Source organism: Astyanax mexicanus, chromosome 19 (genome assembly GCF_023375975.1).
Source record: "Astyanax mexicanus isolate ESR-SI-001 chromosome 19, AstMex3_surface, whole genome shotgun sequence".
Taxonomy (NCBI): Eukaryota; Metazoa; Chordata; class Actinopteri; order Characiformes; family Acestrorhamphidae; genus Astyanax; species Astyanax mexicanus.
In genome coordinates, this window is record NC_064426.1 from 21,044,789 (window position 1) to 21,064,782 (window position 19,994).

Sequence of the window (19,994 nt, forward strand, 5' to 3'; positions counted from 1 at the left end):
TACTTTACTATTGGATTAGCTGACATGTAAAATAATAATTATTAATTAATAATATCAGCCAGTTTTCATCACAAATAAGTGATCTTTGATTGGCTAACATATATTATTTATCTGATGCTATGAGCTCAGATTACAGTCAACTGCTAGATGGCAATTGACTCAAACTCGCATATTTGTAGAATATGTAAAAATACATATTTATGGCAGAGGCAGCGTTAAGACTTAACCCCACTAACTGGATACCCCAATCAAGAGTGTACTGCAAATTACTGCATGTAATTTAACACCACTGGAGATGAACACGCTTGAAGGAGAACATAAACTTTCAGCTCTGTTCTATCAGCTAATGGACTAAGTGATCTAGGGGAGGGAGGGTCATTTTACCTACTAGTGAGGACAAGACCAGTTTCTGATCAAGACTTTGTAGAGTAAAGCTGTTTATCGTATTTAACGGACTATAAGGCACATCGTATTATACGGTTCACTATCAATGAACGTCTATTTTTATACATAAAGCTCACCGGAATAAAAGGCGCATTTTAAGCGACAATAGGAAGTAACAAGGGTGTCACATAGTAGTAATCTATACAGATTTCTCTACTGTTTTACACTATTTACAATAAGCTTAGATTTCCAGTATTTTCAACAGTGTGGTTAGCAGCAACGCTAGCCGTGGTTAGCAGTGCTTGGCGCTAGTAAATGCTGCCTGACAGTGCTACACTGAAAAACCCTGAGAGTTCCGTTTAGCCAGGGTGCTATCAGCTAGTGGTTTGTTCCACATAGCTTGTTTTAACACAGAAAACACAGCAGACAAGAGTCTAATATACTCACCTCTGAATGGTGAAAGAGCTAGCACTGTGTTAAGTGGCTAATGCTAATATTGCTTCAGCCTTGGTGCTGGTAAAAACTTCACTAAAAGTCCTGTATAATGCTGTACTTCAGCAGAGTGGCTCCTTACAACCTGACTGGTAGAATTCATACACAAGGTGCACTGGATTATAAGGCGCACTGTCAATTTGTGGAAAAAATGCAAAGGATTTTAAGTGCGCCTTATAATGGGGAAAAAAACGGTAAGCTTTAAACAGTTACTACAACTCCAAATTCATCTGTTTGCTCATGAGCTGCTAAATACTTTATTTATTTATTTTTTATTTTTTTTATTATTGTTTAGGCATTTTTTCTGTCTGTCCCTGTTTTTCTCTGTTCTCTTCTTGTCAGCTTGATACTCCTCCTCCCACTTTTCTTCATCTGCTTCTTCAGAGCCTTTGAACCCATTTAATTGTTAATGCTTACTGAACTATTGATCGCTTAAGCTACCTGCCTGCCTGTGAATTACTTACAGGGGTTAGCTTAAATTATTAATAATGTGAACAAAACGGCCCAACACTGACTGTGTGTGTGTGTGTGTGTGTGTGTGTTTTCGTTCTTTCAGTCATTCAGTTTCAAGACTCCGAGTGAGACCTGTGCAGCCTGTCAGAAGACAGTGTATCCGATGGAGAGACTGGTGGCCAACAATCTTATTTTCCATACAGTCTGCTTCTGCTGCAAGCACTGCAATGCCAAACTCAGGTTAGACACACACACATAAACACACACACTCACGGGTGCACAGAGTTTGCATGGAAACACTTCACTGACAAGTCCTTACCTGCTCTCAAACTTGTAGGGAAATACCTAGCACAGCTCACCACCCACCAAAAGCCAAACATTTGGAGGAATTCGTTTTTGCAAACCCGACTTAATTAATTTAAACTGATTTAAAGCAGCGTTACCTTATGTGAGCTCCCCCTATAGTTGTGGAGGGTAAATTACTTTACCACCAACTGCACTAAATACAAATTATACTGTGAACACCCTCAGCTGTGCACATGCATTTGTTGACAAGCTAAGAGATACAGAAGCAACCATTTGCAACAAACAAAAAACCTAAAATGTACAAAGTCCCATTGCGGCCAAAACTGTTTTACTACATTTACAAAATGCCATTTGTGGGTTTCTTTGGTTGCTTGTGACACAATCTTGCCAGTGATTCTCATGTATCTCATCTCCGTTTGAAGGGCCATGTAGCATTACACCCTACCATTACATTTACATTTACAGCATTAAGCTGATGCTCTTATCCAAAGCGACTTAAAAGGTTATTCCTTTTACAGAAGTAGGCCAATAAAGTGTTAGGAGTCTTGCCCAAGAACTCTTATTGGCGTAGCACAGCATTCAGTTACCCAAGCTGGGAATTGAACCGCACAATGTGGTAGTTAGCTCACTGACAGGTAGTAGTGTTATCCACTGCACCACACCAACCACTAACACTTTCCTCTACCTCTCCAGCCTAACAAGAATCCTACAGGACACCCTACCACTAGATGTGCACATGCAAAACAAAGGCGTAGGGATAAGTGGTAGTGCCAAGGTGTGGGAAATGGGATTGGACCTTGGTTTTCCAGACCATAAAGTTGACCCTCTCTCTCTTTTTTTTATTTCTGCAGCCTGGGCACCTACGCTGCCCTCCAGGGCGAGTTCTACTGCAAGCCTCACTACCAGCAACTCTTCAAGAGTAAAGGGAACTATGACGAGGGCTTCGGGCGCAAGCAGCACAAAGAGCTGTGGGCTTCCAAAGACGCCGAGAGCATCACCAAAACGGCCTAACGTCCACCCGCCGTGTTAGCACTGTTAGTGTATTGCCCGTATGTCCGAACCACTTATGTACGATGACCTGCCTGCCCTTTCTCACCCATACTCTCACCCATACTCTCACCCATACTCTCACCCATACTCTCACCCATACTCTCACCCATACTCTCACCCATACTCTCACCCATACTCTCACCCATACTCTCACCCATACTCTCACCCATACTCTCATTTCCAGTACTTACACACACTTGTGCACAAACATAACGGGGCAGGCGTCTTTTCCTCTGGAGTGTGGCTTTTTTTTTTTTTTCCTTCCTATTTTTATTTCTCATTTTTGTCACTTCGATTTTATTTAGCTTTAGAAAATGTTTTTATTTTTTTATGTTCTTTCTTTGTTTTATGTCTCTTGATTGACTAGCTGTTTGTGACCAAAATTCACCCCGTCTAGATTGGGGAGATTATTTCTGTTATTTTTATCATCTTTTTATTTTAATGTAATAGTTTTTTGTGTACTTTATTTAGCACAACTACTAGTTATTTACTAGTAGGTGTAGGTAGGTGTGTCTGTAGGAGAGTGTGTATGTGTGTGTGCGAGTGAAAAAAGAGCTCCTTCAGTGAAACAAAATGCATGAATGAATGCAGTGTTTTAGACCGTACACTCAGGTAGAGGTTCGGGGGATCGTGTGTGTATGTGTGTGAGATTTTTTTTTTTTCGTCAGTCTTTTACGATCTGAATGATCGAATTCCAGATTTTTTTTAAATAAGAACCATTGGGCCTGGCTTGAAATAGAATATTATATCTGTGAAAGTACAGGGTACATGGTACTGTAAATATCTCTCCGGAATATGCTTCACAACAATATTCACACACTCTCTCCATCTCTCTCTCTCTTTTTTTTTCTTTCTTTTTGTCTTTCTATACTGTATTTCTCCATGTCCCCCCCCCCCCCCCCCCCCAAACTTTTTAACTTTTTAATTTTAAAAGCATTTTGGACTCTGAATACGAATTAAATCATATCAGTTTCACAGTAGCACTTGATTTTTGCTGTCCATTATCAGTTTAATGAGCATTTTTATATTTTTGGGGTTCTTCCTTTCATATGTTTCAGTCTGCCCTGATTTTTATTTTTATTTTATTTGTAAAGGACTGTTTTCACCTGAATATCAAATTTAAAGTTTGCCCATTTGCTTTTTAAAGTTTGAACTCCCTTGGCTTCTTACAAATTGTTGCATGTAAAGTTTATATACATTACGTTCTTAAACAAGTACAGGCTATTATCTAATGTGTGAGAATTGAATTTGCACGCAAGTTATGGTTTCATTTTTGATTATGTATAATCAATAATAATTTCAGTAGCAAATCAGCTTTTCGTTTCTATACACAGACATGTCAAATGTCAAAAAGGTGAGATGTCTATGGGTGTTATTGGTGCGCTGGCCAGGCTTCAACCTCACCCACAAGATAACACTTACAACATACGAAGTTATGGGTGCCCCCAAGCCCTCCCCTGTGGTAACACCTCATAGTTAATTTACATAGTGCAAACCTATGATTTTTATCCAGATTTAAAGACCTATGTTATCAAAGAACCACTTTTGATTCCATCAAGAGCCAAGTTAGTCCCTTTCTGCATGATGTAAAGATTTCTTTACAAAATCCTGTATTTCTGTTATTAACATGGAAGGCGGCTTCTTGAGACCAATTTATTCTTGTACTGCGTCATGCAGCAGCAGCTGTGATTGGTCCTCACATTCCCGCCCACACCTTCCCACCTTGGCGATGCAGAGTTTAGTGGAACCAATACTGGTTCTTTTATGGTATCATTCGAATAACAAATTCAAACCCTATTAGTAACAAGGGATGTGTGTGTGAACTTTGCTTTGCGATGGAAAAGATCTTTTTTTTAATCTGAAGACTTTTTACACTCATCTCTGTTCCAACATGGTGGTTTGTGGAACCCAAATGCTACTTTTATTGTATCACTTGTAGCTCTTTTTGACCAAAAGAACTCTGGTTCTGGAACAGGTTCTAGTCAGGGTTATTAGATCCCTGGTTCTTTTTTTTTTTTTTTTAAATTGCACAATTGGACAATTTTAGTGGCACTAAAGAGAAATGCCACAGAATACGTCATTAACAGAGGGAGTTTCACACAGCAGTTCTTGGTTCCTGTCGAAGAACCTACTGTTTTCTGGTTCTAGCTGGGAACAAACTTTTCAGGTTCCAGAATATTTTTTGTGTGCTGAATGGTTTAAAATTGGGTAAGCTTAGAGCACTAAGGCTGGAACATTAGCGTTAGTGGCTAATGACGCCCGACAGTGCTACACTGACGAACCCCAAGTGTTCCAGTAAGACAGGGTGATATTAGCTAACAGTGTTTTAATAGCTGGACATTTTTCCTTCTTGTTTGCTGAAGCAGTTTTTACACTGCCCCCTGCTGTACTGGAGGACAGCCTTTTTTTTTTTGTTATTTAGGTTTTTTTTTTTTTTTTTTGCTGCTTTTCTGTTTCTACTCAAAGATCTGGTCATCTAGGTGTCTGACTGCATGTCTTTCAGCTGTATTTGGATTGAATCTCCACTGTTACATGTCTCTGAATGTGCTGTGCTTCATGTAGTAAAGTCTCCTGATGTTCGTATGCTCACATGGGATCAAACTTGCTCAAAAAAGAGAGAGCTTGAGACTGTTGCAGGGAATAATTTGGTCTTGCAGAAACTCAACATTTTTGTGTCACGCCATCTCCCCCACTCTAAACCACTTCCTGTTGTCACACATCGTTCTGCCTGCTTCCTGTGAGCTGCTCTTGTCTGTGAACAGGGTTAGTCAGGTCCTCACCGTTAGCTCAGGAATATGAACAGGCCGCAATGCTCAGGCTGTGTGTGAGTGTGTTTTACTGTCCACTCGTTTTCACCACCTCTGGCCTGCAGAGCTGCTATCCTTTTAAGTGTTTAGTGCAGGAGCTTCAGTACTTGATGGGTTCAGTGGGTGTCTGTCGTGGAGCCTCTGGATCTGCTTTATCTTGTAGTCCACGGTTTCTGAGCATTTGAAGAATGGAATATTTAATATTGGTGAAAATAAGTACTGGTAGTTTGGCAGGTTAAATGGTAGATATTTTATCTTTTGGGATATCAGTACTTTCTACACACATTTTACCAGTATCAATAAAAGTTTATAATGTGCTTAACTAAGTAAAGACATTAAAAAACTGAAAGTAAAAAAAAAAATTCTATAATATAAATTATAGTTTAAATAACCCTTTTTTAACCTCTTTTTTTGTTTTTTTAATGAAACAGTACACAATTACGTACTTTTGTTGGAAATTTGAATATTAACAACTATTTAAATTAATTTTAAGCACATTTAATTTTTTATTTTTCTAATAAAATCTCTGTTAACTTGAACTTGCACATGTTCAAATTTTAGCTCATTTCGTACAAAAAAAGAATAAATAAAATCCCTTTTTGCAAAAGCTGACTTTGTATATTTAAAAGGAGAATTTAAAAGGTAAATTACAGACTTTTCAATGGTGTAAGATTTATTGCCAAAAAGCATTGACAGAAAGAAAATTGAACTAAACACACATTTCCTTACTTTTCACTCTAATTAAACTGAATGCGTAAGGGCCATGAGTTTACTCGTAAAAATGCACATATATTATATGATATTATATCATGGTAATTTAAGCTTCTGAGCTCAAAAATTGTGGACTGCCAGGTAAAACTGCTTTCAGTGGTCCTGTGTGCAGGTGATGCACTGTGATGTGTTCTGTGTTCTGTGACCTCCTCAGTCAGTAGATAATGTGTGACGTTCCAAAAAATCCAGACCTGGAGGGCAGCACAGTGTCCTGCATGATTTGAATTATTCATTTAGGCAGGTGTTTTTGAGTAAGGAAATCTACAAACTGTACTGGATACAATTTGAAGGCCTTCTAGTCTATCTAGTCTTTCACATTCTTCTTTTTTCAGTCACTTAAACAGCTCTTTGATTTGAGAATATATCTGTGTTCGGATCTGCTGTTGTATTCTGTATTGAATCATGTGTTTTAATATACATTCTCTCAGAACAGATCTAGCCACATCATTCAGTGCTGAAATGGAGGCTCAAACTTGGCTTTGTTTCAAGCAGCTCTGTGAGTTTGCAGTGTTTGGCCCTCTGCTTTAACAGGGGCACTGGAGCTAGAGATTGAGGTGGTTAGTGCTCCATCTGGTGTTGGGAGAAGGTGCAGCACAGTTGACAGTTTAACACATAAAAAAACCTATACTTTCTTTTATTTTCTTTGTTGAGACCCATTTATATTTTAAATTGGCTGAATTGGTTTTATAATGGAGTTACAAGGCTAATCTTGCTGTAAAATGTTATGTAATAAGTTTATAGTCATCCAAAATTGAATTATTTTTGAATTATCCAAAATTTAGTCTTTTTACTTCTTGTAATTTATTACCACATTTTATTTTATTACTTTTGTTGCTCAAAAAAAATCTGTCTGCTACATTTATGGTAAGGGAGCACATTTTTGTGTAGGTTTATTTTTTTTGTCAGCGCCTCAAAAGTTAAAGTAGCTGTTTGGCAGAAATCGAGTTAGTACAGTTTTGCTCTTTTACTTTTGAGCCAAAACACTAGGCCTGTCATGATGTATCATCCTAGAAATTATTGAGAAACAATATTATTGTCATTTTTAATGACAAACAATAAAAAGGTACAAGGCTAACTTTGCTAACATGATTTATGTAGTCCATAGTCATCCAAAATCAATTTCTTTTTTTTTTTTTTTGTGAATCTTCGACTTCTTATACTCATACCATTACTTCTATTACTTTGGCTACTAAACAAAGTGGTCCAGTGTTTTAGAGCAGTTTGACTTTGCTAAAATTGAGTTTGATCAGTTTTAACATCCTTAACTCAATTGTAGTTAATCAGCTGAGACAGAAATTGGCTTCTGTAGTTTAAAAATTCAGTGATTCTTAATTTTTTGTTCGACGTCTTGTATCTACATTGTAAATTAGATTTTTTTTTTTTTTCTTTTTAAATTTTTTTGGGCCAAATTATTTACTTTATTTACTTTTCACTTTATTTACTATTCACTTTCTGAGTCCATTAAGAAAGCATGAGAGATGGAACAAATGTCATCATTTGTAACCTGATTACCACAGAAGCCCTTCCTGTTGTTCTAAATGTTGGAGATTACTGTGAAATTGAATGCGCTGTGAGGTTTCGAATAATCATACGCTCTTAACATGAGCCAGAACAATATTTTCTTACCAAGCCGTAGAATAAAAACATTATTATTCTTATTATTGTTAATAAAACACACATCCATTTCAGGTTCTTAGAGAAAGGAGAATTTGTACAGTTTGGGTTTGTATTTGAGCCCAGAACTATTGTCTACTTCCTGGACTGTTCAGATTACTTTGTTTTTTTTCTCTGTAAATTTAAAGTCTGCATTTTTTTCCCATGTTAAATTTTTATTTTTTTGTTAGTTTGTTCCTCACTGGCACAAATCACTGTGTTTACATCAATGCTCCTCAGATATGTGGGCCAAGGTACAAACCTACACCATATCCTGTCTAAAGATTGTGTGTGTGAGTCTTTTCATTTTAATAATCATCAAAAATGGGGGGGGGGAAAGCGTACAAATGTCCTGTCTCTGCCTGAACGTAATCGTAAAGTGTGTGTGTATATGTGGATGTTCAGTAGCTGTAAGATTGGATTGTTTAAGGTAGGACAGATTTGAATAAAACTCTTATTTTGTAAAGTAGTAGACCGTCAGCATGGGTTGAGTGAGCTGAGAGAGAGATGCGTGTTTAAACCAAGTGGATTATTCTCTGTCGAAACTTGATCAGTGGAGTGAATCTGGTGGCCTTAAAACAGCAGGATGTTTTTGGCTTTTTAAGGTGGCGCTTTTACTTTGAATCTTTCATTCCCACTCTGGAGTCTTTCAGCCCCTTCCTCCACAGCACTCTGTTAAACCCAGAGATCCCAGACAACCAAAATGTGATGTCTTTTCCTTACTCCCTTCAAATCCACACCTTTACCCTCCCCACCCTTCCAGTCTTTTGTGTTTCCTTTCTTCCCTTTTTTTAATTTTCATTTTTTGTACACGCTTTTGGAGAAAAGAAATAAAGAAGTTACTGGTGTTCATTTGGTCTTGTGTGTTTCAATTCTTTTAAAACAGATGAAAAATATATACCATTGTTTTTAGGCCTGTAACAATAATTATTGGCTTGCAATTCATACCCCTTAATAAATTGCAGTGTGAAACAATATTTCCAAGTTATAAAGCATATTTTATACATTTTAGGTGAAATAATGGCACAGTGTAGAGCGCAATTACATCCAATAAACAGTTAGCTAGAACACAAAAAAAAGATATATATATATATATATATATATATATATATATATATATATATATATATATATATATATATATATATATATATATATATATATATATATATATATATATATATATATATATACACATTTATATACATATATATATACATATATTACATACACACACACATCATTGAAAGAGCAATCAATAATTAGTTGAGGGCAAATGTTAATGTTCTTTATTTTGTACGTTTAGAATTATGGTAAGGTCTGTAGCCAATAGGGGGCGAGTTAGACTCACTGTGTATGTGTATGTGAGAGAGAGTATACAGCCTGTCTAGCCCGCGGCTAAGCGTATACTCCAGCTACAAAGCTACACAATGTTACAGGCAATAAAATCCACAGCGTTTTAGAAGCTAGTAATAAAAGCCAAATAACTGAAATAGCTTTTGCCTTTTAAACCCTTTCAGGTCACTGAGCTCTCTCCACCGTTAAAACGCCAGTCCAATTATAATTATAACGCCAGCCAATATTAATCCTGGTTTTAGCACGGATTCTTCTTTGTTTTTGCTGAGTAAATGAGCTACTGGGGTCTGAGTTTCCCCTACTGAAATCTGCATTTAGTAACGGTACGTTCACACTGCAGCGACGATTTGATGTTTCATTTCATGATGTCTCTTAATATTAAACTCCTTAATTACGGCAACTTTTAGACTCTTTTGCCCGTGGTTCTGCGCAATAACTGCACACTTTCTCCGCTTTTAGACTCTTTATCCCTTTTTCTGCGCTACAACTGAGCACTCTCTCCGCTTTTAGACTCTTTGGCCCGTTTTCTTGCGCTACAACTGAGCACTCTCTCCGCTTTTAGACTCTTTGGCCCGTTTTCTTGCGCTACAACTGAGCACTCTCTCCGCTTTTAGACTCTTTGGCCCGTTTTCTGCGCTACAACTGAACACTCTCTTCGCATTTAGACTCTTTGGCCCGTTTCTGATACCTAGCATTCAAACTTTGAATCTCACATTATAAAAACCTACTTAACAGCGGGCCAACTTTCATTCTATTTCTAAAATACCGCTCCAAAAAAGGAAACGGGCCGCAAATGGCCCGTGGGCCGTAGTTTGGACACCCCTGGTCTACGCTGTCATACTTTTATCTAAATATCTTAAAAAAGTAAATTTTTGCTGCTGCTGCCGCTCTTCATAGAGAACAGTGGGAGGCATTGCTGTAGTGTGAACATACAGTAAAACAGAGTCGGATCCTCTTTCAGAGGCTGTATGTGTGACGTAAGTACGTAAAGACGCTTGGCGTGACCAGAAGGACTCCTGCGAAAAGCGACCCGAGATCCCAGCTTTTAGAATAAATATATTAGGCTTAGCAGGGATGGTCATTCCAGCCCACTGGTACCATTAAACATAGTATTTTGTCCCTTCTCCGTTCAGAAATGCTTCTGCTCTCAGTGTAGAAACAAAATAATACGAACTGTCACTTTAAGTTGTGGCCCCAGGAGGCAATAGGTCAGATAGACTTATCTGTACATGTGTTAATCATGTTTGGCCAGTGAGTGGCGCTGGCGTGGCGCTTTTCATTTACAATACTGAGAGTCCAGATAAAGCTAAATCTCTCTCAGCTGATCTCTGTTAGGGGAATTCCAACTTTTCCCCAAGAAATAGGTTTTTAATTTTTCAGCCCTTAAGTGTAAACAGTGGGTATGGTGTGCATTAGTTATAGCCAGTTGAGTGTATATTAAGGTTTCTTTACAGTAGTGATGAAAATAATGAAAATAGTGGCCACCCTGATTAGAATACAAATTTAGGCATTTTATTTACTATACAAACCCATCAGTAAACCAACACACACAGTTTTAAATACAGGTTTAAATGTAATGATGTTAATGATTGTTAAATGCTACAAAATCATAAAATCATCAGGGTTCAAAAACACTGGTCTAAAGTATCCATTCAATGCCATGTTTAGTATTAATAATCATAGTGTTACCACACCCCATTGTTATGCAAATTGTTTTGTTTTTGTTTTAGTTTTTGCCTCTGCAAATGTGTGCTTTCTAGTATTCAGTCTTATTTAATTATTTAATTGCAAACTATACAAATACATGATCCTACCAGAACAAGAAGATTCAGGACAGAGGGGAACAGAATTTATCTTTTTGGGCTTTATTTATTTGCATTAGTTATTATATTCGAATTTTAATTCTTAATTTTATTGTTATGGTAAATAAAGAAACAAAAAAAACTAATAAACACATAAATAAATTCTTCACGAGCTTGTGCTCTCTGCGCCTGCTCACTGTTCAATTACAGAATCGCATACAGTGTATTAACGCCGTGATTCAGTTTGGCAAACCGATTCTTCCTAACAGTATTTTACAGTGGGGTCGATTCAAGTGTCGATACGTCGATTCATTGATTCAAGTTAACTACCTCTATTTATCCCCCCTTATAGACTCCACTGTGCATTTGTGTTTATAATAAATGTTTTTTCAGCAATGTTTGAGCAAAATCCTGCTTAGGTGCTCCTTAAGCCCAAAAAAATAAAGTTTGTGAGAATCATTTGTGAGAATTATATTTTATTAAATTTATTACATTACGTTATCTAACATTGGATCAGCCCTCAGTCTATGCCAATTATTGCATAAAAGCGTATATAGGTAAATATATTAATTATAAATACAGTCTCTTCAGATCCAGAAAGTACAAAAAAGGTATATCCTAACAACACACAATTCTGTTCGGACTCGTGAATCGGCTCGATGGTTCGAAAGAACCGATTCGTCTGTCCTAAGGACTCGAATCTCCCTGCGACAGTGGTGTTCGCTTAGCTGCATGAAATGGATGGAAGTTAGTGGACAGTAAGCGGTTTCTATTTTTTAAAAACAGGGGGATTTTTTAAACACTGCTGTAGAATTTCCTGCTGGATATAAGTTCTATTTTTACAACTTTTTCAGTCGTTTTGAAGGAATCAAAGGTTTTTGGGTTCTGGTGTCGATTTGGATTTTTTTCATGTCAGGAAACTCGCAGCGTTAGAAAAGATTCACTCCAGACTTTGCGGTTTTTTGATAAACTCGTGATGTTGAGATGTGTCTGCAGCTTCAGTCGTTCATTTTATGATGAAATATTCGGATTTTTGGACTGAGAAACACTTATTTTACACTGTTCTGTCGTGTGAAGACACAAACACAGCAACGGAAAACGGATTTGACCATCGAGCTTCGTTACTATCCTTAACGTGTTATCTTTTTTTCTCTCACTATATTAGGTCGATAATATCGTATCTTTGGGTGAAGTGTTAGCGTGTATTAGTTTAGTAAACATTTAAGCGGTTTCTGCACTTGTGTATGAGCATATTTTATCTTTTTTAAAGCTCATAATCCGTAAACCTAACTAAGCTAGCGAACTAACTTAACAGTGCCGTTAGTTTTTTTTCAGGAACGGTTTATACCCCGTTTTTTCGGTGCAAGTGTAAACACAGAATTAGTTCTCTCTCTTTTTACCTGAAAAAGAAAACAACGATAAAAAAAAACTTATGCTCGGGCGAACTGACTCTTTCAGACGTGCAGAAAAAAATCTGCAAACTTAGCAGGAAAAGAAGCCATCAGACTCGCGGAAATCGCCCCCCTCCTCTCTAACTCAGCTCCAGCTCAGCTAGGTTAACTGTTCAGCCACAGTTTAAATGGATTTCTGCACCAAATCTGCTCTTTTTGCTTTCTATTCCGGAGTATACGACACAGTTCACATCTAAAACCGGTTTATTACACGGGGAATGCCATCTAATATCCACAGCAGCTTTCTGAAGAACACGGTCTAAACGCTGGAAAGACTCAGCAGCAGTCCTGAACCTACATGTGAGGTAAGCTACTGTATGTAGTTAGTTCTCTAGTTATTATTGTTCGGTAACAGTTAAGCTACTAATGTAATTTTTAAACACAACCAGTCTGCTCTAGTAAAGACTGTGTCCCCCATTAGTCACAGTCCCTTTAAAAAGAGATGCTTGGGTTACTTGTTAGTAAAGGAGAGTGATATAGCCCTAAATATATATCACAACATTTCATGGTATTTTCATGATAAGGATACTCTTTGCAATATGACAAAACACTAAATTAAAACAGACATCCCAATTTGCAAAAATTAATTTCAGGGAGGTATATTGGAAAAAAAATTAGATCACTTTAAAATAATCAGTTTCTGATTTTGCAATTTAAAGGTATATGTTAAAATAAAATGAGCATTGTTTTTTTTATTCTATAAACTTACAGACAACATTTCTCCCAATTCCAAATAAAAATATTGTCATTTACAGCTGACTCTTTGTAGAGAACAGGCCAATCAAAACCCTCTCTGTTTTGCATACGCTTCATGAATATGCACACAGGGAGCGCCTTTCTCTTCCTCTCCCTCTTTTTTATTTGGGTACAAAAAGTCGGTGTCGCCTGTGTGCACGTTTGTGTTCACTCTTGGGCCACTTGTTCTAGATTCCGGGAGATTTTATCTGATTTGCGGGCATCAGGGAGCTGTTATTGATATATGTAGACTCACGCACCCTCCGGGAGACTTGGGAAGTCTAAAACAAACAAACAAAAAAAAAAAACAAATCAACAGTACACTACTAATTACATTCTGTTATTGTATACGATATGATATGGCACACCCCTAACTGAGATATAAAAAAAACACAATTTAAAAAAAAAAAAAAGAAGTCAATAATCCAGAATGTCAGGTCACTAATAATGCACTCCATATATTCAGCATTAAAGTAAAATAAATGATATTGGACAGATGTAATCTGTCTCTAGTAGATATATAATTGGACATGAGAACAGTGTGAATTTTTCTTTTGCTAAAAGCAGCAAAAATGTAGTACTTTGATGTGATAATTAGGCGTGGATGATATGGCACGATATTTTAGGGTATAATATCGTCCACAATATTAAAAAATGTTGCCGATATTATTGCATATAATATAATATGGCACACTACTACTTGTCAGTTAATTAAGTGTTTACAGAAGAGAGTTTGTTTCCTCTGTACATCAATAGGGAGACAGTCAGAATTATTCATCATTTATTTGCCCTGGCATTTTGAATCCTCTAAGGGATTGTATTCTCTTATCCTGCTATTTTAATTTGGACCTGAACAGTCTCTGAAAATACCCTTTGTCTGCTTGTCATAATATTGTGATCTATATTGTGTATTGTAAAAATGTAATTTATTCATGTAAATATTGCAATATTTTTTGTATATTATTGCCGTATCATATCACACACTTCTAACGCTGGTGTACATTCAACATAATTTGTTTGGGCTTATAATGGACCAAATTCTAAAAAATGAAACTAGACAAGTTATGTAATAACAAACGTCTTGTAATAATCATGTGTTTTCTTTGTTGTCAGTTTGTGCACAGCTACGATGCGAAGAAGACGGCGGCTTCCATGCTTCAGAAAAGTGCTATGTGGAGAAGCTTCCTTCACTATAAGATCATGAACTGACAGCAGACCTGTAGGAAACGCCACCACTGTCCACCCTTGCTCGCTCTTTCTGGACTGAATCTCTCTCTGTGGTGGTGCTGGAGGCCGCAGGCCGAAGGGGCTGCCCCCAGAGGCCCGGGGCCCGGGCAGCGGTTTAGCGATGGCATGATTGCTTTTTCCAATCCAGGAGCAAAGAGACAGGATTTCTGGGGACAGCATTGCTGAACTAAGCCAGTTTCCATTTCTTGATATATTATTTTGTGAAGCTCGAGGCAAAAAGAAGAGAAGGGAACACTGCACTGTTCGTTCAGGTGAGAAAAAGCGTCTTTTATTGTCCTCTGAGTGAACAAATCGTTCACTACAATGCTTTACAGGCATTGTAACCACAAATAAGTGGCTGGCAATGTCAGCTTGAATAAAATGAAATCAGATTGAGTGTATCCAGCATATTGGCTGTGTGCAGAATAGGGCTGCAGCAATCGATTATTTTAGTAATCAAGTACTCTACTGAAAAATCGATTCGATTATTCGAGTAATCAGATAAAACATAAAATAAGAGATTTCATAAAATAAGAAATTTCACTTAATAATGAATGACCAATTAGTTTAAATTTTAAATTCACAACATACATTTCCACATTGCAAACACAAATATAAATAAATAAAACACAAAATAGACATAAATACCTCAAGTAATAATTTAATAATTTAATAAAGTAAGTTAAATGATTTAAACTTAGGATTTCTTGTAAGTATTAAATATAGAGCATTAATCAATAATAAACATTTGCTTTATGTTGTGCATCTTTATTTACCTTTTACACTACTCAGATCTAATGAATTGACATAACTAAGACTAAATGACATTACATGTGTTTATTTATAAACTCCACAGTGCTGATTTACAGTTTACTGATTACATAAAGCCTGTATTAAGTCTAGAACTTGTCTCCATTGTAATAAACTAACCACACATATTAGACAGTATTAATAATAATCAGCGCTACACAGTGCTGTCGTTATGTTATTAAGGTACATTGATGGTCATTTTATTGATTTGTTATGAGTTAAATTTACCTGCTCGCCGCTCCAAAAACCTCTGCCTCCTCTGCCTGATTCCTGTGCATGAGTGATGTAAATCTAAACGCGCTATATTTTACATTAACGTATCTGTATGGGTTGCTGTGGTAATGAACTAAACCTTTGGTGATCTACTAACCTTTGGTGCACTTCTTGGCCCCCTCACTTCTATCATTTTTGATGAGGTTTTGTATGTGGCATTTTGAGTGGTGCAAAGGACATGGTAAAATGTTATTTGAAGTTTTAGAGCAACCAGTCTGAGACACATCTGTACAAATCTAAATATCTTGGCATTTCACAACACTAGGGCTGCAACTTAACGCTTAGCTGGTAATGCTAGAAGACTACAGGCTGATAATACTCACCTGAATGGCTAGCGCTTAGTGGGTAATGCTAATACTGCTCCAGCAGTTCTAGCCATGGTTAGAGGAAGGCTACAGGCCGATAATATTCACCTCTGGATGCCCGAATGGGTAGCGCTTAGCGGGTAATGCTAATACTGCTAGAGAACTTAACTGAAACTCCTGTATAACGCTGTACTTTAGGGGAGTGGCTTTACACTTCCTTACAACCTGACTGGTAAAATTCATACATAAGGTGCACCGGATTATAAGGCGCACTGACTATTTTTGGGAAAGTTAAAGTATTTTAAGTGCAGCTTATAGTCAGAAAAATATGATTTATACATGTTTATAACTGTATGTAATTTTTATTTTAAGATCAATATCTGACACTTAAGACGTTAGGGTCATTAACACCCTCCCCTGAACATCAATAGTGTCGCGAAGCGTTTCATATCACATGTATGACTGGCAGGGAGAGCTTATAAACATCTGGTTTAAGATCCATCAAAATTGGAGCTAAAAGGCTTTTGCTTGATAGTGACAGTATGTTCAAAACATTACACTGTAGTTTTTGTGTGGAAGTGTTAGAGGGTGGTTCATACAGCTTCCTTTTCTCCACCTCGTGGATCAGTTCCCGTTTTCATGAGGTGGAACATCAGCGTGGTGTGATATGACCCGCCAAAAATATAAAGAGGGCACCATCACTGTCATGTCTGGTGCTTGTGGGTAGTGTGGACAGTATTGTTGATTATAATTAGAGTGTTTTTCTTGGTTTTGTTGATGTCAGTTCCTCACTGTGCTTGCTGTTGGACCAGGTTAGGACTGGGAGGTTGTGCAGCAAGCTACATCGACTGCGTTCTCTTAAGCATTACAGGGCTAAATGGTTACTAAGGCTTTGCCGTATCATTGTGCTCTGTTATGGTCTAGTTAGACATATTACGGTTCCTTTTTCAATCTGCCACATTGCTAAATCAGAGCAAGGGAGTGCACTAACATTTGCAATAAGACCCTATCACGATCGGCCTCATCCCACATCACTATTAACTACATCCCACATCAATATTAGCCCTGCTAACATCATTATAAGCCTCCTTCAACATCCCTACTGCAGCATTAGCACACCTGCTATGGGCTTCGTCCCACATCACTATCACAATCAGTCTTGTACCACATCACTATCAGCCTCGTCCAACATAACTACTGCAGCATTAGCACACCCGCTATGGGCTTCATCCCACATCACTATCGATTTTGTCCCACATCACAATCAGCCTCATCCAACATCACTACTGCAGCATTAGCACACTGGCTATAGGCTTCATCCCACAGCCTCTTTCCACATCACTATTAGCCTCGTCCAACATTGCTATTGCAGCATTAGCATACCTGCTATGGGCTTCGTCCCACATCACTATCGGTTTTGTCCCACATCACTATCAGCCTTGTCCAACATCGCTACGGCAGCATTAGCACACCTGCTAAAGGCTTTATCCCACATCACTATCAGCCTCATCCCACATCACTATCAGCCTTGTCTAACATCGCTACTGCGGCATTAGCACACCTGCTATAGACTTCGTCCCACATCACTATCACAATCAGTCTTATACCACATCACTATCAGCCTCGTCCAACAGCTCTACTGCAGCATTAGCAAACCGGCTATCGACCTCTTTCCGCATTACTTTCAGTCACTGTGGCATTAATTTGACCCAGCTAGCCAGTTATTTATCTCTCCAACTGGACAGTTCTGTGATAAATTTGAGCTTCGATTTAATTTAGCTAATCTCGCTAAGAAAACCTGACTTTTTTTTGTTAACATTCTGTGCTGAACCATATCCACGTGGAAAAGCCACCAGGGTAGTTACCCACTGGTAAGAACTAGGGCTAGGGGTAATGTGGAAAAGAGGCCAGAGTAGAACATGGAGGAGAATAAAAGTGAAAGCTCAAGACAGCCAGAAAGTATTTGTTTATTCCAGTGGAGAAAAAAAAAACATGAAAAGGTGGATCAAAGAACAATGCTAGAACATTACTGCAGCCTGACTGCTTACTGCTCCTGCTGGTGTTTATTCCGTCTTCTTAGATGGCTCATTGTGAACATGTGTTTTACCCACAGTATGGTTTTCCACATTATTTCAGCTCTGGAGCAGCTTCTAACCTTTTAAAGAAGAAAATAAAAATCACATTGTCTTTGTGTCTAGCAGAACTGCTGATTTGAACCAGTCATCTGAACCCTTGAGCTGACGGGAACCTTTTAGTTGAGCTGCTTCAGGGCTTGGGGAACTCCAGCAGGGATTTCTGTAAGCTCTGGGCCCTGACTGGACTCTGAACCCCAACATCTGTAACAGGCCTTAGCCACAAGACCACAGAGACAGCTGGGAACAGCAGCTGTAGACTAAACACCTGAGAGCTGGAAGGAAAGGAAGAGTTGAAGAAGTAGAAATATGAAATTTGTCAGATTCCAGTTAGTGTTATGATGGAGAGGGCTAGAATCAAAACAAAGCTGCTGCAGTTGACAGGGTCAGGCCCTATGGACAGTCCACTGTTTGAGCCAAATTCCACACATTTCTACAGGAAGGTAATCAAGATCAGGGGAGCAGGAGCGTTCAGGAAGTAGGGGGGTCAGCCAGAACGAAAGGAAAAGTAAGACATAATGAAAGGTTAGACAGGTCAGAACCTTTGAAAAGTCTGGAGCCGTTTTGTGTTATTTTTTTGTCATTTTAAGAAGACTTATTGTACTGTACTTGGAACTAGTCTGGCAGAGATGTGTGTCTGTTGGACCATATGGACAAAAATCTAAATAATGCAATTATATTGCAGCATACTGAGATTGCAGTACAACTTGCAATGTATTAGGAACACGTTGGTGGATTAAGCTTCAGACAAGCTTCAGTTAAAATGATTGGCATAAGACAGATGTTGGATTCGCCTGATACACACTGGTGCTTAAAAGTTTGTGAATTCTAAAGAAAAATGTCAGGACATCTCTCCCTGAACTGAATCTTAAGAAAAAGTGGGTCATGCAGCAAGACTATGATCCTAAGCACCCTAGTCGTTCTAACAAAGGAATAAAGGTTCAAGAAGAATAAAGTTATTGTTTTGGAATAGCCAAGTCCTGACCTTAATCCTATTATAATGTTGTGAAAGGACCTGAAGTGAGCAGTTAATTTGAGGAAGCTATCGTCTTTTGTTGTCCTGACTGAAATCTCTCAGTTTTTTGAGAATTAGTCCCATATCGACCATGTCTTAGAAGTTAGCTTCTCCTTTGCCATCACAACCACAAATTAAGCACTCTGTCCCCGTCGCTGTATGTCCTTTCTTGACCTCTTACTTTTAAACCTAGTGTCTATTCATATACATCTTTGCATCAGTTTATTTTAATTAAGTAGTAGAATTGAAGGATTTAGGTGCTTTAAACTTCTTTAAACATCTTCTCTACTATTAGAACTAGACGTCAAAGCAATAACCTCAAGAGCATTTATCAAACAATGAACAAACAAGTCACTTAAGAAGTAATTTGAAGCACAAGGAATAAAATAGTTCGAGCTCACGGGTACTACATCTCTTTGCTGCCGAAATAATGAGTAAGTAGATGCTGAGGCTGTAGGCAAGCCATGTAGACATGTTGAGGAGATGATTGGTCCTTGAGTATGTCAGTAATGATGCTCATGGGTAGCATTATAAAGCCTTTCACTGAGTAGAGAAGAACATAATGATGATGGGATGCTGATGATCCTGCAGCATCGTTTTTGTACCTTGTTCAACTCTTCTGAGAGTTTTTTTGTAAGTACAATCCAGAGCAGGGATGCTCAAGAATAGGATATATAAAGGTCAAGTATATTTGTTTTATGACATTAAATGGAAGACCAGCTTTTAGGTCTTGTCTTTAAAATCAAATAGTTAATATGGGCATCCCAGGATACATCAGATGTGATCTGAACTCCAAGCAGTTTGATGAGGAAGATTCTACTGTAGGGTTGCAACGGTATGAGATTTTCACGGTATGATAACCGTCTCAGAAAATACCACGGTATCACGGTTATCACGGTATCACAGTTTGTTACATATATTATTAAACTGACCCTTAAAGAAATTACAACAAAGGTTTTTTGTTCAATTAAC

At 37.8% G+C, this 19,994-nt stretch overlaps 2 protein-coding genes across 3 annotated transcripts in view; both read left to right on the forward strand.

Moving 5' to 3' along the window:
- The window catches only part of limd2 (LIM domain containing 2), a 35,471-nt gene extending 31,806 nt beyond the window's left edge, over positions 1-3,665 (forward strand). Inside the window, exons 3-4 of the mRNA XM_007251108.4 lie at positions 1,433-1,569; positions 2,487-3,665. Of these exons, the coding sequence (XP_007251170.1) occupies positions 1,433-1,569; positions 2,487-2,646 (297 nt within the window). The 3' untranslated portion in view covers positions 2,647-3,665. The remainder of the gene's footprint in view (positions 1-1,432; positions 1,570-2,486) is intronic.
- Positions 3,666-11,750: 8,085 nt separating this feature from the next.
- Positions 11,751-19,994, forward strand: part of map3k3 (mitogen-activated protein kinase kinase kinase 3) — a 50,366-nt gene continuing 42,122 nt past the window's right edge. For both annotated transcript variants that reach the window (XM_022677230.2, XM_007251109.4), the window contains exons 1-2: positions 11,751-12,830; positions 14,374-14,759. The gene's annotated coding sequence lies outside the window, so the exon portion shown is untranslated. The remainder of the gene's footprint in view (positions 12,831-14,373; positions 14,760-19,994) is intronic.